This window comes from Astatotilapia calliptera, chromosome 18, assembly GCF_900246225.1.
Source record: "Astatotilapia calliptera chromosome 18, fAstCal1.2, whole genome shotgun sequence".
Lineage (NCBI taxonomy): Eukaryota > Metazoa > Chordata > Actinopteri > Cichliformes > Cichlidae > Astatotilapia > Astatotilapia calliptera.
In genome coordinates this window covers 21,964,024-21,986,839 of record NC_039319.1, presented here as the reverse complement: position 1 = coordinate 21,986,839, position 22,816 = coordinate 21,964,024, and the positions used below count along the sequence as shown (strand labels likewise).

Genomic DNA, 22,816 nt, shown 5'->3' with positions numbered 1-22,816 from the left:
TTTGTATCACAGGAGGTTTTATTTTTAAATTTCCTTTCATTTTTGTCACGCATTTAGCCAGGAAATGCAAACAAAGTTGACAACAAAAAACACACAATCAGGAAGAGATGCATTATTAAAGTGGCTTAAGGGCTTGTCAGACCACAGCTGGTTGCACTAATACCTTTGCCATAAGTAGCGTCTTTTAGAGCTGTACATTTCACAAGAGGTTACTCTAATTCCCCCAAAAGAAAATTTCCAACCCAAACTTATTCCTCTTTAGCCCACAGCGTTACTTGAAACAAGCTCCGAACTCATGGCACTACGCCTGCAGGTGCCAGCTGTATCTCAGCTCAGCAGCAGTCAGTCTTTCAGTCAAATGATTACCGGTTACAAAGGTGCTCCCTTAAAAACAGACAATAGGTATTTCAGTGGTAGACCATCCTGTTCCGTGGAAACAGAGTGGGACTTGGTATTAAAGAGCCACGGTTTCTCATTAGTGCCTCTTTTTTCGGGGCAGCTTTCTGGAATCTTCCTCTCATAACTAGTTGCTGTTCAGTCCACATCCATCCAGAGCCAGTAGCTTGTAGGGCTTTTCTCTGGCTTTCAGAAGAGGCTTAAGTGGTAACACTGCCAGTGGGGTAGGTTTTGCACGCGGATTGGTGTTGAAGTACATTAAAAAGAACATAGAAAACGTTTTGGACTCAAAGTAAAGCCACCGAAAACCATGTTCAATCCCTAAGAAGAACATGAAATTCATTCATAACCCTATAGGATGGAGAAAGCAGTTTCAGCCATGGCATTTAGTCTTTTTTGATTTATTTTTTTTTTGATAGTTCTTATATTGTTGTCAGAAAAAACCAGCAGCCTGCTCAATAGTCTGTGCTTTTCTAAGAGTCCTCAGAAAAAACTACCCTGCTCTTGAATCCCAAAATGGTGGGCATAAATTTGTTCTGATTGACTCTACTGTACCAGCTTTTTGCTTCTTCCTGTGCGGATTATGGCAAACCACTTTATTTCTGACATTCAGAGTGGGTCTTTAAGAGACAACACGGGGCAGTCGGGACAGGAGCAGTCTTTTGACATAATGTTATTCCAGTTACTGTCAAGGCACTGGGAAGTGTTCTGCATGGCCGTTAACCAACGAAGTGAGTAGGAGTGGGAAGACGTGCAAAAAGGCTTTAGAATCTGCTGGTGATTTCTTGATAGGCATGGCTTCTTTTTTTTTTGCTCCTGTGTGGTCTTCAGAGCAGAAGTGAATCAACACAGGCAGACCTCACCCACCCAGATGTAGGGGAGGAGGCATCCAGGTTGCCATGGTAAGGGTCATCCTGATTTCACCCTGATGGATAGCGGTGTTTCTGTAGCTGAGGAGGAGTTAAGCTGGGCACCATGGAAACAGGCCACAGACAGATAGCAAAGGGTGGATGCATGAGGTTGTTTGACTGATCTGACTCAGCCGCTGTGAGAAGTGTAGGTTCGCTACGCCTGGCTCAATATCACACTTGGAAATTGCTGTTTTCGTCTTAGAGGGCGACCGCAGCGCTCATACGTCCCACCTAAGATGCTTTCGGCCTCCAAGATGAAATTGTCTCCTTGAGTCGACTCTGAAAATTAACAAAAGCCTGTGCTGCTGTGTTCATTGTGTTTGCTAACATCATCAGGATCTCTGTGCAGTTCTTTGGCATGCACAGGCATAAAATGACACCTCTGATATTAATACATTTAAACCAATTATATGCTGTGAATTTGCAGCCAACACTTCACCTACCTGTGAAACACTCATGTGTCATGACAGCCTGTGCTGCATGAAATACAATGGCAGCCTGCCCTCGAGAAAGCAGAGAGACGGAGAGAGAGAAAGAGATGTTCCTGTGAAGCCCAGCCCCATCTTTTATTTATGGCCCACAGGAAGTCCTTCAGTTTGTCCTCTAGATGATACCCAGGAAGTAAGCACAACACATAGCCATCAGAACACAAGTCGGCCTGACCAGTCACTGACAGTGAAATGGGGCGTGGTCAGCGGGGACGGTTGTTGCTGGTTGTGGAGTTCATTTGTAGCCCTCTGGTGTCTTGTTTTAATTTTCCCCCATCCCTCACTCACTTTTCTCCCTGCTTTTCTCTCTCTCTCTTAGCTCCCCCAAAATTCACCAAGACTCCCACAGACCAGATCGGAGTATCAGGAGGTGTAGCATCATTTGTGTGCCAAGCCACAGGCAATCCCAAGCCCTCTGTCTACTGGAACAAGAAGGGCAAGAAGGTCAACTCCCAGCGTATCGAGGTGGTTGTCACAGTGCTCAATGTTCAACTCCTACTGTAACTGCATGACAGATATGAATATGCAAATCCATTTAAAAAACATGCATATTATTTGAATGTATACATTAATTACAACCTTGACGTTACACTGTAAATAAATTTATACAGAGAGTGGATAGGCGAAAAACTGTTAAGATAAAACTTTGTTATGTATGTGAGAAATAGTTTTTTTTCCAGTTATTTTTTTTTTAATTTTAATATAAAATACTAAAAATATGTTTTGGAATCAAGGTATGTTCACAAATTTTTGAAATACACAGACTGGTATCTTTGATGTGTCTGATTAAATAAGAGGCTACACCAGTGCGCTGATTAGCTTAGCTTAGCATACAGAATGGTAGCTGGGTGAAGCAGCTATTCGTTCTTTTTAAGTCTCTGAAAATAAAAATATAAAGGTAATTCATTGTTTGTTTAATCTGTACAATAAGTATAATATGCCAAACGTATTAAAGGGTTTATTATTATTGTTTTTACATGCTAAATCAGTACTCTACGCATGCAATTAGCCAGCTAGCTTGTCTATGCTGAAGCTAAGTGTAGCGCACACCTTCTTTAATGCTGATCTAAGTTAACTGACCTCTTGGCTGCAGCTCCAAAGTTAAACAGGCGGTATCAGTATTATCAAGAAGATAAAGAGACCCAACATTTAAACTATTAGTGAAAAATAATTGTTTAAAAATACATGTTTCCAATATACAGTAGATCACAAGGTTCCATTAAACGTCCGATCATTTTACAAACCTAAAATAAAACTAATCAATGGACCCTTAAGTATTACTGACTTCCTATTGAATTCACATATTGCTGTCATGGAGCTATACAGCAGCCTAGTCCAGAGAGTAAATTCTTGTGGCTCAGTAGAGGCCTGACTGTGTATTGATCCTGTGACCTAATGGTTAGAAATACTCAGTTTCTACCAGAGGACCTCATTCAACCCCCCCATCTCAGTAAGTATCAACCCAGATGAAGTGTATTTGTGCAAGAAACTGCCTCCTTCTTTACCCGCTCCAGGTAAATGTGTGAGCACAGGTAAATGTTTTGTATCTGTGCCTGACCTCTAGCATTTCTGTAGAGAAGAGCAAACAAAATCATTATTTGTATGTATTATTATTATTTGTATTTCTTTTTTTCTGGTGGGGCATGATGAAGTGCTTAGCTGTAATTGTTGTGATATTAACACAACACACACTGGGCCGAGGTGCTGACATGCAACATTATAGTCAGCTGCTCTAATAGTAGGGTTTATGTGCCTCCTCTGCTGTGACTAATATGTCTTGTTCTGTGGCTGTCCAGACCATAGAGTTTGATGATGGTGCAGGTGCTGTGCTGAGGATCCAACCACTTAGAGGTCCCCGAGATGAGAACACCTACGAGTGTGTGGCACGTAACAGCGTAGACGAGAAGTCTGTCACTGCAAAGCTGTCCATTATCAGAGGTAAGACAAACAAAAAACCCTCACATATACTGTACACACACACGCACACACACTGTGTCTACTCAAGAGGTGCTTTCTTTTGCACGCTCGCCTTCAACCGGCATCCCTGCTTCACTGAGCTGTCAGTCGTAGATGTAACAGCGAAGCAGGGCCGCACCCTGCCAGCACAGGAGGCTGCAGGGAGCTGCTCTTTTTATAGTCCCTCTGAGTGCAGCGAGCGTGATCTGGCCACAGAGAGGGCCAGCTAGCATGCTAGCTAAGGGGCATTTTAGCAAATTGTACCGGCTTGCTCTAAACGTTGCACTTCCCGTCCAGAGCGAGGGTGTTAATCGAATGTACACTGGCCCCTTGAAGGAAAACTTATCTAATGTGGAGCTCCAACATGTTATGGACTAAAATTGCAGCATGTGGCTGATAGCTTGGCATGAGAGCACCTACCATCTACCCAGCACAGCAGGAATGAAAGAAGAAACAGAGGCATGACTGCTCAGGCTGTTAATACATGAAGGAAAATCAAGGGATTACGCCCTGGTTTGGCAAAGAACCTTTGCTCGCTAGGAGTAAATAAGGAGGAAAAAGGGAAAGGGGGGATGGAAGAGGTCAAATGGAGATGATGGAAGATGAAAAGATGGCAGTAAGTTGCGTAACACAGCAGGATGCTGTGAAACAAAAGAGATTGAATGGGATGTCATAGGAGATGGGGTTTGGTGGGAGGTGGGGGTGTAGGAGTGAAGGAGATGGATGAGGATTGTGGAGCTGGCAGGGCGGTGTGGTAAGCAGAAGGCTGGTAGCCCAGGGAATAGACTCCTGTCCATCTGTTACCCAGCCCATCCTCTCTGCACACACAGCCCCAATCTAAAGCACATTACCACATAAACTACACCTCGAGGGCGAGCTTCCCAGTGTGTGTGTGTATGTGTGTGGTCGTGTTCGTGTGTGGGTGGTAGTGTGTTCCTGGTGCCATAACCTATTCTCTCAACCCGTTCTGTGTGCGGTGATGTCCCCATCCCTTCAGTGACATTATAATCTTCAGTCTTTGAGAGCAGAGTGAAGGGTAGCAATGAATAAGATAATATTTCACCGAGAGTACCAATCAGAATCAGAGCTGACTGTAGCTGTAATAGTTAGATTTGGCCTGAATGATCATGCACAGGCACGTCTCTGGCATTCAGTTGGCAATAAAGGCAATAATTTTGTGTATATATTATTTTTTTTGAGAGTTTTATGCTGCTTAGAAATTTGTTGCACATCAGCCATTTTTTGTAAGCTGTCCCTTTAACGTATCAGGGCGCATGAAGTCATTCTGGAAAGTGCTGCACATCAAACAACGGTGTAGGCTGGTTGTCAAGGTTGTCCACTAATCCCGGGGTTGGTGTTTTAATCCCTGGCCATTACCCTCGGACAATACACTAAACCCACAGTTGCTAGTGATTCCTGTTGAAAACCTTGATTTGCGTGAGCTGAGGTTAAAATTTTAACATGATGAACAATTTATTTTTAGATGATTAATGCCTGTGTATTTTAAATCAAACTTTTCAGAAAATTTTAAAGTAAAGATATAAAATAAAATAAAAGTTTGTTGCCAAGATGTTTCTAAGTGTTTTTAAATTTATATTCAAAAGTAAATCTAAAGCTTCTTTGCTCTATATATACATAAACACGAGGAGAGGGATTTAAATTACCTGCAAGTTACTGCGCAGTTTTACTTCAACTTTACACAGTGACGGCACCTCCTCCTACTTCAAACATGACAGGATACTCCCAGTGTCTTGCACCCATGCAGCCTACTGTAGGCTCAGTGATATTCTGCAGAATAGATCATGCCATCCAAGAATGCTGTTAAGTGCACAAATGTCTGCAGAAATTGTGCTTGGGTCAGTCTTTAAAAAAGAACCAGTCCATCGTAGAAAAGGTCCACCACTGAAGTAGAAAAAAGGCTTTCCATTATTGGCCAAAACCCTTCCACTTCCACTGAAAAGTCTTTTTCATCCACTGATGTGCTTTATCTCATCGTTCTGTATAATGGTGGACTAAGACTAATAGCAGTTTCGTACAGAGTGAGGGGCTTGCAGTTGGCCACAGGATATTTACTGCTGCACTGTTGGCTGCCTAATGGGTGGAGATGTGGTAGGTTATGGGCTTTCACCAACATCATCATCATCTTTATCATCCTCACACATTACCTGTAAAATGACCTTTTTTCCTCCTTATATCTTTCTTTCTTTAACTCCAGGAGCCGTACTTTGGCCCTACAGCAATATCCGTTTCTAATTTCTTCTCTTCTGTTTTATTCATGCTTTCATTTTCTTAGCCATCTATTCTGTCTGTCTGACTCTGTTTTTAACTCCTCCCGTTGCATTGCTACATGCCCTCCGCTGCTCCACCCCTTCCCCTTTCCATCCCAGCTGCTCTTTTCTATGGACACTGCAGTTGTGTTGCTCTCCCTTCAGGAGACATGAATATCTGCAGCTCTGCATGTTTGAAAGCCTCTTGTGGGCGAGAGATTCTCATCACCGCAGCGCTGTATGTGTGTGCGCTGGTAAGCGTGCGCACGGGTGTGTGCGTGAGTGCATACATTTGTGTGCGTGTGTATGTCTGGTTTTGTGCAAAGTAATCCTGATTATACTCACCTCCCAGTGTCCCATTTTAGGAGAAAGGCAGGCGGGGGATGGGGGAGAAACAGGGTGAGAGAGAGAGAGAGAGAGAGAGAAGAGGGAAGAGAGATGTTCTGCCACCACGGCAAACACCCTTCATATGAACAACAGAGTCAGATCAGTGATTCCCCCTAGGCGTCTGCTGCATTGGCAGGCCGGCGGCTCAAGCAGCATTTCGGTCTGGAAACAACTAAGAGTATCTACTCAGCCTGCAGGAGGATTACACTCCTCGAGTGGAGAACTGGCTGTTTCATCATTTTTAACCCCTCGTCTTTGCTGTTTATATTTGGTCCTTCTTTCATTTTTTAAATTCTTCTTGAATGTTTATATGTGGTTCGGGAATCAGCCTTACATGTGGGATCCTGTTTAGTCCTGGCCCCCTAAAGTAGGGCACACAATGGTGAAGACACATGGGTTTTTCATGTGATTGGTCTACAAAGTCTGCATTTGCATTGCATTGTGATCTATTATCATAAAGGTCTATTAGCATTTAAAGTGCTCCCCTTCAGCCCTCCTGCAGTCAATAGGAGTCAAAGCATTAGAGCCTCTGAAGACTGCTGAGTGCGAGCAGATTAATCCTGAATCAGGCTCCCCGAGATCGGCTTTTATTCAGACTTCATTCATGCACATGGCCATTTCCCACTGAAATGAACTGAGAGATGAATAGGCAACCTGTTTCTTAACTGGGAGAAATAATGATTTTTTTCCGCGGGGAAGCGGGCGTGTTTGTGTGTGAATGTGGGAGAGAGAGAGAGTATCTGTTTGGGTTTCTGTGCGCGTGAGACGGAAATACAAAGAGGCACGGGGAAAGAAAACCTGGATTCATGTTTGTTTGTTTGCATCATATGCATTATGTGTTTGACCCTTTGGGTGTTTGTGTCTTTCCGTTCTACTGCCGCATGCGTGTGTGCATGCACGGACACACAAATTGCATATTTGCCCAGAACTGGTTGGCTCTACTGACTGGTTTTGGGCACTAGGCCTGATTGCCCTTCTGCAAACATAACCAGGCCAAAATGTACGCGCTCAACCTCTTGATACACACAAATACACGCAAACACAAAGCTCCGGGGAACAATGCTGCTCGACCCTTGCCAATGTTCCCCCAAACGCTGTTGACACACAGAGTGTTTGTATACACATGCCACATTTTTCCATAGGCTATCTTATCAATTTAACCAGGAGATGAAAAATAAGCGGCACTTTTGTGCAGCAGTGTTTGCTCTTGATAAATGATTCATTTTAGAGGAAAGTGTGATCAAGGCCATGCCCGCAGTATCTATTTCAAGCGGTCGCTGACTCATCCAGGAGCCTGGCTGAATACCTGTAGCTCCATATTCTCCTCTCTGGTGAACTGTACTTTAGTGTCCTGTACTGTGGAATGGGTTATCTGCATCTGCGGGGCAGTGCTGTTGCTGCTGTGTTTGTGTCCTTTTAATTGAGCCAGTCTATTAAAACAGCTGGCTTTGGTTTTAACAAAGCTGTTTCCTACATTTTGCCCTTTAAAGAAGGGTTTTGTTATCTTATGTTGCTCTACAGTTCAGTGGAAAAGGCATTAGAGACCTTGCAAACTGATGCCTTCTAATTACTATTATATTATATTATATTATATTATAATATATTATATTATATTATATTATATTATATTATACATTGATGATGATCAGGTCCATAGATGGATAATTTTCTTATTTATGAGTGATGATATAAAAAAGTTAAATTAATTACAATTACAAATGAAAATGTCAGTGTTAACAAACTGAATGAATTAAAGAAATTAGGACATTTTTTTAACTTACCTCATTAATGCAGCTACCATCTTGGCATTAGTGTTAGGGTATTAAACACGAGGATTTAATATAAGATAATTCATAGACGTTTAAAACAACCATGAAACATTAACTATCATGAAATGTTAATCAAATAAAGCAACAGATGAGGGTTAAAAAGGCCATTCTTTAACAGGCACTCACTTTCCGTCTGTATCTAAGAAATATGAGAGCCCAGGTAAGGGCAAGCAGGATATTTTAGATAATTAAAGCTGTTTTTCTAACACAGCTTTGTATATATCATAACATCATAAGGATTGTGCCATCCTTTTGAGGTTTTAGATCATCAAACATCTTTGTCAAATTGTAATATTACACAAAGATAACCTGAGAAAATGTAAAGAGAAAATCTTTTCATTTCATTTCCAAACCCCCTAACCCCTAACACAAATCCTGTGTAAAAAAAAAAAAAAAAGGAAAAAATTAATTGTCTCTGAACCTAATACCTGATAGTGCTACCCTTAGCCCAAGGAACTGCAATCAAGCATTTGTGCAACGAGTCTTTCATTTCGCTGTGGAGGAGATTTGGCCCACTCCTCAGAATTATTTTAATGCAGCCACAGTGGAGGGTTTCTGAGCGTGAAAAAGGTTACGCCAAAACATCTCAATCTGATTGAAGGCCAGGTTTTGATTAGGTGTCTCCAAAGCTTCTTTTTCTTTTTTTGAGCTATTCAGAGGTGGACTTGCTGGTGTGTTTCGGATCATTGTCCTGCTACTTGAGCTTCCGGACACAAACTGTTGCCCACACATACTCCTCCAGGATTTTCTGGTGGAGAGCAGAATTCATGGTTCCATCAATCACAGTGTCGCCCTGAAGCATCAAAGCAGCCCCAGACCATCACACTACCACCACTATGTTTGACTGTTGGTATGATGTTCTTTTTACAAAGGACAACAAATCAGTATGGATTTAAAGGAGCTTGCAAAGAAAAGCGTCTGGACTTCTTTAAGTTACTTGAAGACGTTTCACCTCTCATCCGAGAAGCTTCTTCAGTTCTAAGGTCAAATGGCTTCTCGGATGAGAGGTGAAACGTCTTCAAGTAACTTAAAGAAGTCCAGACGCTTTTCTTTGCAAGCTCCTTTGACTACGATGACCTGGATGACTGAGAACCTTCACAGACAGTATGGATTTAACTTAAATGGGGAGCTAGCTTTAAAGGGAATGGAGTTAAAAATGTTCATTTTATACAGAGGATGAATTGGATGAACTGGGTGCTGCAGTAGAAGATAAACTCGGATTATTTTAAACAGTTAATGATGCAAAACAATTCTACTCAAGCTTGAAATGAGCAGAATTTTAAAGTTAAAATGACTAATTTAACCCTTGTTTGTTTTCTACACTGCTGAATATCCTTAGCTATCTGAAAAGCATCGTTGGGTTCTGGATGCTTGCAAAGATTCACTACTATTTTTCCTCTTTTTGTGGTATTTTACAGCACGGCAGTAAGTGTCTTTAATCCCTCTCTCTATCACTCTCTCTGTTTATCTGTCCGACTCTCTCCATTTCTTCTAATTCTCTCCAAGTGTTCAGTCCAAGGTCCACCCACACCATGTATTTGCAGCATTAATAAAGACCTGAGTGGAATATAGAGCCACACGCCCTACAGACACACACACGCATGCATTGTATATGCACATGCCTTGAGCCCAGTGCTGTGGTGTGCTCTAATTAACAGCCAGGGAGTCCATGTTGTGGTAGCTGGCAGAGTGATAAAAAGACCATCTGAACCCTCTCAAGAGAGGGGTAGGATTCGGGGAGGGTAGAGGGGAGCAAATGTAGGCCTAGCATATTCCTCGCCTTTGGGAGTTCACCTTCTGACCTGCCCATCGATCTCCCTCTTCTCTTTCCTTTCTCTTCCTGTCTATTTCATCAGTGGCCATACCACTAGCCTCCATTCAGGTAGATCATTAGTATTGATCTGTCAGGGATGCTGAAGGGTTGGGGTGGGGGGGGGTCTCAGAAGTGTTAGCGTGGTCCACTCTGCCCACTCCAGTCTCTCCTGTCTTCACGAGGCCTAATTGTTGCACTAAACATCTTGATCATCAAGTTTTGATTCCTCTCTTGCTTTTTTGTGGCATTTCTCCACTTTCTCTTCTCAGGCGCAGCATCAGCAACAGCTTGACATTCCTATCTGACGAGGTCTCTCTAGCGCTGATGACTGTAGAAAGAGAGAAAGAGAGCGATAGATCCTATCTCAACTCAGCCTCTCATCCCCATCACAGAGTGTGTGGGAACAGATGGTATATGTCTGTCATGTGGTTAGGTAGCAGGGGGCCCGGAGGAGGAGTGGAGGAGAGGAAAAACACACAGACAGTTGACGTGGCCACGGTCTGCATCTTGGACTGCGTTCAGCTCCAGATATGTCTGTGATTCTGGGCTCAAGCAAAGCAAACTTTAGCAGGTTTTGTTTTGTCTGACAATCAAGATGTTCCGATGGGTTTGATTTATTAGCCAAGGAAATTGCCATCTCGTTGCTTCGCTGCTGCGGGAATGTGGATTTATAATTATAGTTCCAGGTATGGAGGAGGTGTCTGTGTGCATGTGTGAGAAAGAGAGAGTGGTTTAAAGGGTAAGGAGGAAAGGAAGCAGGAGGGCTGATGGATGCTTGATTACGTGTCTGGCCATCTGGACTGTTGTCACTGAGACTCTTAATCCCATTCACCAGAGAAAGTGTATGTGAACGTGTTTGTGTATGTGTGTGTGCGAAATAGAAAGCAACTGCTTTTTTGCGTGCACACACTTATTTTCCTGGATATGTGCGATCGTGCCGCTCAACATTATTCGACACTTTGCAGAAATCTGTGAAGATGCTAATGAGAACATAGCCATAGAAGCAAATATGTACACACAGCCAACACACAAACACACACACACACTTGTCCTCAGCTCCTACAACGTAATAAGACATATCCAGACGCATTCAGACACATCCCAGATCGGCCTCTCTAATCGTTGGTACATTTTAACAATTACTGCTAACAAGTCCTTATTACCCCCAGTGCCCTGCCCCTCCTCTGGTCCCAGCTTCTAATTGCCGCTGCTGTTTCTGAGCAGCTTTCTGAATAGTTATTAGACAGGAATCGTTAGCACCACATAACACAGAACCACACCTTTGAAAACTCGTAGTTCATCGCCACTGCCACCAAACACCTGTAATTCTAGGTTAGTAATGTACTGCAAAGCCTGTGTGTGTGTATTTGTGTGTGTGTGTGTGCGTGTGTGTAGGCACTTAAGTAACTCCTGCTGACTGGGCGGTATGTTTATACTCTTCCAGAAATGGCCTGTCAAACACACAGAAAAATCCTAGCTGTGTTTCTGCCCGCCTGCTATATCACCTAATGACTAGCTAGCTGTAGGAATGAACACACAACTTTGATCACCAAGGCTATAGTGGCTCTGCTGTCTTTGCTGATATCTTTGCTTTCATAAGCCTACTAATGTTTAAGCAGCTATGAGGGGGGAGCTTTCACATCACTGCATGTGTGGGAAAGGAAGGACTGAATGCATGGCAGTAGAAGCTGATACATCCGTTATTTGTTTTAGAAAAACTGAGCCTTCACTGTCCTCATGAAATAAGTACACATACTGCACTTCGCCCCACTCTAACCCTGTACTTTGATTTACACAGATTCAGAATCAGAATACTTTATTAATCCCGAAGGAAATTAGGGTTACAGCAGGCAGCACGCTAATGGCGCATGCGCACTTACAAAGTCATGGACCTCAGAGGATGTCCTATGGTGTCTGGCACAGGGACTTTGGGACTTTGGCAGCAAATCCTTTGGGTGCTGTGGTGGTTGCCGGTGGGGCTTCAGTAGAATCGTGTTTTTCAGGCATACTAAAGGATTTCTGAGGAATTTGGAGACGTGGTTAGCACCATAGGCTCTTTGTCTTGTACCTTGGGTTGTTTAGGAAAAGATTTTTGCAACATGGTGAGGCGTCTTGCTAGGGGAGGCTGGTGCTCCTGTTGCTATGGGTTGATGTGATTGGTTAGCAACAGTGTTGAAGGGTGGTATGTGTGAAAACAGCATGCACATGTGTTGTCATGTTTCCTAGCACTGCACTGTACTATATGGGGATGATCACTGTTCAGTGTATGACGTCTTCCTGTTTGCCTCTAGCACTAATTAGCAGATCGTAGCATGCTTACATGCTAAACTAATGGTCAAAACACAAGTCATTATATGTGCTAAATATACATGTTAGCTCCTGTTATCATATGTTACCAGCAGACATGCGCAAGTAGTGCAATTAGACATTTATATTTCATGTTTTAAATGCTGCACATTTCATACTCTTTTCTTTCTCTTGATGCTTTCAGAGGACCTGTTGCCATTTGGCTTCCCTAGTATAGACATGGGCCCTCAGTTGAAAGTGGTGGAGCGGACAAGGACGGCCACCATGCTGTGCGCTGCCAGTGGCATCCCGGACCCCGAGATCTCCTGGTTCAAAGACTTCCTGCCTGTCGACCCCAGCACCAGCCAGGGTCGCATCAAACAGCTCAGATCAGGTGAGACAGGTGACTTTTAGTCAGACTGTTTGTATTTTCCACCAACGGAACCAACAGTGCATTTACAGCTTTGCACTTTTTTGCGATCAGGTAAATCCCTGTTGCTCTAAATTTGGTGATTATTTTAATTATGATTGAGGGATTACATGCTGTTCTCTAAGTTTATCTCTCTCCTTTGGGGGTATAAAACCTTTTTAAAGCCAATTTCATAAAAAAGGATAATTGTGCCATCCTTAAGCCATGAAAAAAATGTGCTGTTTATTAGCATTTGGGAGAACGGATTATAAAAAATATATATCACTTAAAAGGCAAAATTTGCTTTCCATTAAGTATCATAATTATAAGAAAAAAATAGCAGCATATAATTGTATAGTCATTTCAAATGGGTTCAGAAATTTCACATAGAATGAAACTGTCTTCCTCAATTTATCCCAAAGCAACCACAATATCCTCTTTTCTGATGTCAAATGTGTTTGGCGCTTCTTAAAATTAAGCATTTAACTGGTGATGCTTTTATTTTGACCCACTGCCTAAATGTGCGCGACATAGCTCAGTGTCCCAAAATGTGAAGGTAAGCTCACTTTACCAGAGACACAAAAAGAGAGCAAAGACGATGTGTCTGCATACCAAAGAATCACATTGTGCGCTTAAGACAGTTTATTCAGCTTTGTTTATGCTCTTCTGTATAGATGAGTACAGTGTCTCCAGGAGAAGGCAGAAACATTTTTTTTCTCAGCCTTTCCCACTCAGCTGTCCTCAGGGGGAATGAAAGTGATGGTGAAGCGAAACCATTTTGTTGTTGTTTCATCCATATTCTCTGTGCTGCTCCGGCCTGCCAGCTCTGATATATCCCTCCTGTCAGCCAATATCCTTTACTGATCACCAGTGCCCTCCGTTAGCTGTGTCTTTGCATTTCCATTTGCCGAATTTATAATGTTTAAATACATTTACCATGTTGTCCCAAGCAACAAGTTACCTTTCTTAATGGCTTGTGATCCATGTCAAAGAAATCCTAATGAGAGCTCCTATACAGTGTTTTATATCACTGTTTAGGACTGGTTAACAGCAATAAAACAAACCATGCTTTAGGGCATGGGAAACATTCTGGAGTTACAGTCTCTTTGTTCCCTTGTGTGCTCTTACTATATTTGGACATTTGAAGAGCACACAAGGAAATAAATATGTTTTACTCACAGCTTCAGGAAACCCAGCATCAGTAGATGTGGCCGGAGAAACAGGCTCTGGCAGGGACCGGGCATTGGCAGGTGTGGCGGAAATGCAGGCTCAAACTGCGGCTCTGCAGGGCACACAGCATCAGAGGGCTGGGGCTGCCAATTCCGGCATCAGGAACCACGCTTTCTCTTCTAGGGTGGAAGCGTGGTTCCTGATTCAGCTCGTCAAGAGCTGAATATGTGCAGCAGTAAAGAATATAAGCAGTGCTGACAACCCCATTTACCTATGAAACACGGAACAAAATTTAAAACAGACATGATTCTCAGAAAAAACCCAGGAGCTTGACAGTGTGGATACTTTACACAGACAACTGTAGTTAAACTACAGAATTATACAGTTTCTTTGTATTTCAAATTTTAAGACAAGGCTTTTTAGTTGAAGACTAATTAGTAAGATAAGATAAGATAAGATAAGATAAGATAAGATAAGATAAGATAAGATAGAACTTTATTAATCCCTCGGGTGGGTTCCTCTGGGAAATTCGATTTCCAAAAAGCACAGCAACGACCGAAGTTACAGTTACAGAATTGTTATATATATATATATATATACACACACACACACACATATATAAATACAGAGACAAATATAAATAAAATATACAAAGGGGATAAATAGAATAAATAGGAATAAAAAAATAAAAGTAGGTCTGGCAGTTGTACTTCTCATTTGGCTACCATGTTTGGCTAAGACTGGACTGGAGTGGAACTGCAATAAACCACTGGACAAAGCCATAATGTCTGCCTAATCTTAGATGGCATGCACAACCAGCTAAGATGTGTTAGTACAACACTTTGATACACCTTGAATCCTGGAAATAGATGAATATTAACTAAAGATGAGTTTAGTTTCCTATAGGTAGTGAACCAGCTAGCAGGAAAGCTAATGATTGCGGCTTATTGAAAGATAAATAAACGCATGTGTAATCCAGCCAGTTTCGTTTCTTTTTTCCTCGCTCATTCGTATTCTTCAAACACAGCTTATCGTCCAGTGCACGCTGCTCCAGCACCTGCAGAAATACACCGGCTGTTTCAAGTAGCCATAATTATGAAGAGAAACCCTAAATTGAGTTCTCTAAAGAAAAATAGGACTTTTAAACCTGCATATTCAGCAGAACAGTATTTTATTATTCACAATAAATTATATTCATTTCTTTTTATTCATTTTGGTCCCCTTGGTGCAACACCAAGTACAGAGCCTCCCCTGGTCACGCACGCAGAGCAAAGGGATGGCAAAGGACGGCCACGACCACTACTGACTAGTCTGGCACATACAACCAGTGGGGAAGCCCATTAGGGGAGCTGCACATATACTAGAACTGCAATTGCAATTATCTTATGACCTTCATGAACAATAAAAAAACAACAAATGTTGTTATTTACTGTTTCTTTTTCACATTGTGTACTTCTACATGGCAGTGGGGATATAGATAGAAAGATAGAAGAAGACTTAGAAGACATTTACTTCAAAGTAAAACAGGAAGCAACCAAAGTACCAATGCGAAACATGGAGGCAAGAAGACTCCCAATAAACATGAAAACAGAGACGGGGAGTACTGAGGGGCAAATGCATAAACACAAAAAGACAAAGTCGAGGAAGGAATAGATAATGAAACGCTGAAGCAACCGAACACAGTCAAAAAATAACAAACTCAAAATAGGACCTGAGGCTTAACACAAACAAATAATTCAAATTTAAGAACAGTAAGGCAGTCTAAACTGGTACCCAAACCTCCCCAGAAATGAAACACCGAAAATCAAATAAAACAAAAAGAACTAATGCTGAAAATTACTAGAATGATAATGAAGTCAAGGTAGGAATCTAAAACTCCACCTAACAAAAATCAAAGTACCAAACGTACATGTATAGACTAAGAATTTGAACCTCAAAATCCACACAAAGCACACAATAAGAGTGAGTGACCAGAAAACAAAGACTATCACTGTTATTACATCAGAATGTGCAGAAATAAAAAAATTACAAAACATCAGTATCTGTGCCACCTCGGTAATGGTTGCAGCTTATACCACACCTGATCATCACTGGCCATGCTTTTATTTTTATTTTTTTTATTTTAGTTGTCCTTTTTTTAACTAAACTATAACAACTGCTAAATTGTAGCCACCTAAAATTGTACATTTACTTGATCTGCTCTGAGACGTTTGCTCCCTGCTTGTGTGTCATGCAGACATGACAATGATTCAGTGGTACAGTATGTTAGGACACATATCACATCAATGAAACAGTAGCAAGACGAATGGCCTACTGAGATTCACCCCAGGCTTTAATAGGATTTGAAATCACCAAAACCATCACAAAGCCAAACAACAAAATGTGCTGTATAATGAACCGAACAGTGCAGCGAAATGACTTGGAGGAAATCAATTACACCTGAGCTGGGCAAGAAATGCGTTATGGATAAAACACTCCTTTAAGATTTGTTTAATGGAGGCACTTTCCGAGCAATGCTTCTGATTTAGTGGATAGCTGCCAGCTCTTATTGGACTGCAGCCAGGAATGTGTTTTGGCCACAGTCATTCTGTTCTCTCTGTCTCTTTTCTTCTTCTGTTGGCTCTTGGAAATACTTTTATGAGCCATATGGGTCAGGAAGAAAAATGAGATAGAGAATGACTGCAGTAGAATCCCACAAAGGATGTCTCATCTTAGCCATTTCATAGCTCATAAGTATCCATCATGTGTGGGGGCTTATCACTGCAGATAACTGTCCACGGTGGCCTTTGACAGCCGTGAACTCTGTGTTTACCCACCTCAAATGCACACATACTCACCCCATCAGTCCTCGGTGACAGAAACATATGGGGTGGTATAGAGATGAACTTTTGCTGGCATCTGTATGCCTCGATCAGGTATCTATCTTTTTTCCATGCCATCTGCTGCACCAGTTTGTATGTGCATGAGGAGAACCATGACAAGCTATCTGTCTGCCCCTGACATTTGGGACTTAGAGCTGGAAAGTTAACCTAAGCACTTAACAGCTTATGTAGACCCACACTCTTAACAGATGGCATTCAGTACGGACCCTGAGGTTGACTCCAGGATTACATATGCAGACTCTTTGGTAAGGACTAAGACGTGATGAAGGTTAATGGTGTATGTCAGTTTATCTGTTGACGTCAATACAGAACACTTTTTTAAAGTAAATTTTTGCATGCACCAAACAAAATTGGTTATTCATTTTTAACACCTATATAGAGTTGCGTCAAAGAGACTGACCCAAAATCGCGCATCATCGTGAAATGCTATTTTCACAGAGTTTATATTTGGTTGGCTGTTACTCAGCAGAATATTTCACAACCAGATTTTAAGAGAATTTGAAATTGGGACTTTAGCCAAAGTAAATCATTCATTTTTGGTAACAGTCTGTTTCTAAGAAAAGAAAAATCTAAAAATGGTGAGCAGTACAAATCCTTTGACAGAACGTGCTTTCAGGCTGACAGAAAAAGTGGAACTTGTGACACGGATAAATCTGCAGACTGACAATTAGGAATCGTTTCTGTCTCTGTGTGCGAGAATAAAAACCAGAACTAAGTCAGAACCTGGAAATTTTGAGCGTTTTTGCGTCTATATTCATTATCGATTTATTAAGTAACTGCTGCGTTAAACCATACCTAAATTGCTGCGTAACACTTTGCTTTGAGGCTTTTCTGTTCATGTTTTAGTGAAATGTGAAATTAAAGAGCAGGTTGATAATGGTTTGGAAACAACAGTTTCGGTTTTAAAAATTACCAGCAGTTTATTCGTAACTGTGTTGCGTTCGTAGTAACTGTCCTTTGTGTCGACGCTTGTTAACATGTGCCTCCAGTTAATTTAATGTCTCAACTTGTGGGAGACTGGAGCCCAAGTGATCTGTTTTACCTCAGTGTCCCATCAGAGCTATCAGATTAACAGTATCCGCTGTCATCTGATCAGCTGAGTCTCAGCCCACAGAAATAATACACCATCCACGATTTCACAGTAGCTCAATTTACTTAAGTCACATCTTATTCTGGGCCTGTCAGCATCCCAAAACTGCTCTCTCTCCTTGTCTCTCTTCTTTTACTTTTTCGACCTTTTGCTTTGCCGTCCCACAAACCATCATCACGTCGTTTTGACGCCCGTTTTCTGTCTGCGCTATGTGCTTGTGTACATAAGTTTTGACCTGCTGACCTTTCTATGTATATATTCAGAACACCTGTCCACCCCAGTGTAATGTAATGTCATGTTTTACAGCAGTAGATTACAACTGGCAATTTCAAATTTTCGCTGCTTGTTAGCCACACGAGCTGCTTCCAGCTGTCGCACAAGTTCTCGTTTGCAGATCTAAACCGGTCCATTTCTACCTCTCCACCTCCTCGCCATCTTTCCTCCCACTGCTCCTTTCTTCCTCTGCTTTCTGGTTGAGAAGAAGGCTCTTCTTGTAGAGCGGATAATTTATTCCTGTTTGTTTCCCAACTCTGCCCTGAACCACAGGGAAATGAGAGATGGAAAATAGGGAGAAAGAGGAGGGCACGAGCTGTTCTGCTGTCATGTAACTGCAGAAGACAGAAACAAATGGATGACAGCTTCAGCGAGCAGCGTCTCAGCTCACCTAACACGTTCCCTCCTTTAACCCTCTGAAATCCCAGCATTCAAACTTCTTCATAAGCTGACCTGCAAGTGTGTCTGTGTATGTGTGCGTGTGCAAAATCTACATATACTAAGACACACAAAATCTGTCTGTATGTGTGTACATAACCTTAAATATGAGGTTTTATTTTGGTGTAACAACCACCTTATTAAGTGTTTGGTGTTGATCCACTGGGATTTTCCCACACCGCTGTCTCCAGGAAGAATGGTAGAAAAAAGAAAAAATATCCAGTGAGCAGCGGTTCAAATGCCTTGTCGATGTCAGAGGTGAACGGAGAATGGCAAGGCTGCTTTGAGCTGAGAGGAAAGCAACAGTAACTCAAATAACCACTCATTCTTACCAAGCCATGCAGAAGATCTGAGCTCAGCCTTTGACACCATTTCTCACTCTGTCCTTCTAAGCAGACTTTCCTCTCTCGGCATCTCTGACTCACCCCTCGCCTGGTTTCAATCATATCTCCTCGACCGTTCCCAGTTTATTCAACTAAGATCATTCCGCTCTCGTCTATTCCCCGTCACCTCTGGTGTACCCCAAGGCTCAGTTTTAGGCCCTCTTCTCTTTATAATATACATCCTCCCTCTAGGTACCATCTTCCGCAAATTTGATCTTCAGTTTCACTGTTTTGCTGATGACACCCAGTTATATCTCTCTTGCAAACCTGATTCCTCCCTCCCACCTTCTTCCCTTACAGAATGTCTATCCGAGTTAAAATCCTGGTTTGCCTCTAATTTTCTAAAGCTCAATGAGGATAAAACTGAGATCCTCCTTATTGGCACCAAATCCAACCTTTTGAAGGCGAACCATTTCTCACTCACCATCGATAACTCCACAGTTTTCCCCTCTCCTCAGGTTAAGAGCCTTGGTGTCATCCTAGACAGTTCACTTTCCTATAAATCTCACATCAATAATCTCACCCGTTCTGCCTACTTCCATCTACGTAACATTAACAGATTGCTTCCTTCTCTTTCCACCCAGTCTACGTCCATTCTTGTACATAGTCAATACGGGAGGTAACAAGACTAATGCAATTCTCTTTTGCATGGTCTCCCCCAAAAATCCCTCCATAAGCTTCAACTGGTTCAGAACTCTGCTTTTATTGTTCTTATTCTGCCATTGTTTTACTAAGTGTTTTATCTTATTGTAAAGTGTCCTTGGGTGACTTGAAAGGTGCTCATAAATAAAATTTATTATTATTATTATTATTATTAAGAGCATCTCTGAAAGCTCTTCTGCAGTTTTTTCCTATCTTCATGGACAACAGAAGATTCTGCCTGCTGTGACAACGTTATGGTTGGGATTTAGTGTAAGGATCATGAAAACATGGATCCATCCTGCCTAGTATCAGTAATAATGGTGTAATGGGAAATGACTTTAGTATGAGTTCAGTATATCCATCTTCTGATGGCTCTTTCCAGCAGGAAAACGTACCATGTCACAAAAATCAGATCACCTCATACTGGTTTCTTTAATATGACAATGAATTCACTGTACTCAAGTGACCTCCACAGCCAATATGTCTAAACCCAGTAGAGCACCTTTGGGATGTGCAGCCAACAAAGCTGCAGCAATTGTGTGATGCTATCATGTCAATATGAACCAAAATCTCTCTTTTTTTTATTAAAGCAGTTTATGCCAAATAAGGGTCCAATTAACCAATGCACCTAATGAAGCATCTATTTAGTGTATTCTTTCTAAATATTATTACTGTGCATTTTATTTTCTTTACCATTTTTAAGATATACAACAGATAATATTCAAAAGAACATTTGTACATAATGATGAATACAGTAAAAGGCATCAGTCAACCATCCAGCACTGGAGCAGATGGTTGAGGTATTTAACATGTGCCATCTTTTGGCTCATATTGTCTGTCACTGCTGTGCACCTCTGCCTATTATATCAATGACAATGTCTATCTCTCGTGGAAGAGGTATTCCACATCTGCTGCTCTTCCCAAGGTGACCTCAGTTTTCCCCATTAAAGATCTTTTACAGAGTCTTTCCTTAAGGTCAGCTTACTTAAAGTGAAAAGAAAATGTCTATAAATAATTTGTTTCTGGTCCACATGAATTAATAAACCCACTAAATTTAGCAGCTCAAGAGTTACAACATACAACAATGACATGTGCAGTTATCTTCAGAGATGGCAAAAGTACACACATTTGTTCCTTAAAAAGAAGTCGTTGTGTTTAACTGATTCGGCTCACTTTAACCTCTGACTATAGAGCTGATGCATTAGTTATATGCTTCTCTTTGCCTCTTTCTTATCTTTGTGTGATAAGCACTGGTGATAGATAGACCAACAGGATTAGCGTTTATGTTATATGGTTTCCTCCTTTAGGTTTACATCACTTTTACAGGGTTACGGTAATAAAGTACTTGTAAGTAGTACTCTGTTACTTATCTTTTAAAATTAAATAATATTTAGATTGAATGGTTGTGCATATTGGTGTAATGCACAGGGGTTATTTCGCTATTACTTCCTTTTAATATCAATATAAACGGAGGGATTGTTTTTAAGTATTTTGGCTTTTATTTTTGTATTTTATCTTGTGTATTGTGTATGGAAAATAAAAAATCTGTGCAAAGCGATGCACAGTATATCTTGCTTTTCTCTAAATATCCCTGTGCTTCTCTTAAAAGCCAGATGCCTTTTATCAGTCTCACAGAAGATCTGATATAAAACACAGTGCTTTGTATGAGACTAAAACTTGCTCTTTTTGTGTGGCTGTTTATCTACACACTCCCGTATGTGTTTCCATCCTTTCCTTAAAAAGTGTGTGTGTGTGCCATGTGCATTTAGATTTGTGTCACTTTCTACTCTGTGCAGTGCAGCAGAGAGTGATGCATGGTTTTGTGCCTCCTCTTCGGGCTCCGTGTCAAAGTCAGTTTCAAATGAGACGGATGTGACAGAGCAGACTGAAAGAGGGGGGGAAAAAAACAAAACCAGAGAAAGAACATCTCTGCTGGTAATTCAAAAGGCCGTTAGCTAAGAAACACAGCAATAAGAATAGTACCACGTGAAGCAAAAGAACACCTGACGAGTGCCGTGTGTAATTATAGCACGTTTAGGGAGACTAGGATAAAAACTGAGGAAGCGAAAGAGCCGAAGAGCATCGCTGGGTCGTTGCCCTGGGGTAAAGCTGTGTAGCTGCTGCCAGTTAACTGCAAAGATAGAAACAGGCTTTCTTCATTCAGCAGTGTGCCTGCTGCTGGAGAGGAATCACCAGCTAGTACAGAAGTATAAACTAAAGGCGCTTTAAGTGTCATCTAAGTTTGTAAAAAGTCAGTTTGAGACTTGTTTTTGACTTCCAAACTTTTCGAAAGGGAATTCTGAATTTGTGAATATGTTGCCGCTTCCTTTCCCCCTTTCGGTAGCAGGATGGGAGACGGGGATGGTTAGAGGAGACGCAGTTCTTTGTGGAAAATCCAACTCCTGATACAGAGAGAGTGTTGTGCGGACCATTCATTTCTGCCTTGCAGAAATAACAACTGAGCTGACTTTATTGGATGTTGAAGCAACAGACAAAGAGATACCCCAGGGTCAAACTATAGCAGATATTGCAGGATGAAAAGGAGAGGATGCAAAAGGATGGCGGACAGTGGCAGAAGCATTTTCTGCAAACATATTTATCTGGGGTTTTCTTTTTTTTCTCTTGCAGGAGCGTTACAGATTGAGAACAGCGAGGAAACAGACCAAGGGAAGTACGAGTGTGTGGCCACCAACTCCCAAGGCGTGCGCTACTCTTCTCCCGCCAACTTATACGTGCGAGGTAGGACCTGAAACGCAGAACACACATGCACGTACACGCACGAACAAGACACAGACACCGAAAAATCACTGTGACGAAGGTGCCTTAGGTATTACTAGTAAAACTACCTCTTCTGTATTACTGTGCTCTTTAACAAGTATTACTAACCCATCCATTGTCTACAATATATGTTGACTCTGTTGTTTGGTATTTCTCACAACCACCTTTAACAAGTCCACCTTAAACCTTGGTGCGAGCTCCGACGGTTGAATCAAAGCAAGGATAAAGTGGGGACCACACCTTGGTTTAACTGCATGGAAACATCACTGATCTGTCTGCTAAAGTGGTTTCTGTACTAGAGGCAGATTAATTGGTTGAGAGATTTGAACAAAATTGGGAGTGAGAGTCAAGATGTAATTTTGGCTTTACAGTGTTTCACATTAATGGGATCACTGTGGACCCCACATGCTTAAATAAA

At 41.6% G+C, this 22,816-nt stretch overlaps 1 protein-coding gene across 14 annotated transcripts in view; it reads left to right on the top strand.

Moving 5' to 3' along the window:
• The window catches only part of ptprsb (protein tyrosine phosphatase receptor type Sb), a 71,497-nt gene that overhangs the window by 14,869 nt on the left and 33,812 nt on the right, over nt 1–22,816 (top strand). For 8 of the 14 annotated variants that reach the window (XM_026150888.1, XM_026150887.1, XM_026150890.1 and 5 more), the window contains exons 3-6: nt 2,115–2,263; nt 3,592–3,733; nt 12,539–12,727; nt 22,249–22,359. In XM_026150888.1, the coding sequence (XP_026006673.1) occupies nt 2,115–2,263; nt 3,592–3,733; nt 12,539–12,727; nt 22,249–22,359 (591 nt within the window). The remainder of the gene's footprint in view (nt 1–2,114; nt 2,264–3,591; nt 3,734–12,538; nt 12,728–22,248; nt 22,360–22,816) is intronic. The other 6 variants (XM_026150893.1, XM_026150889.1, XM_026150886.1 and 3 more) reach the window with 1 other exon arrangement.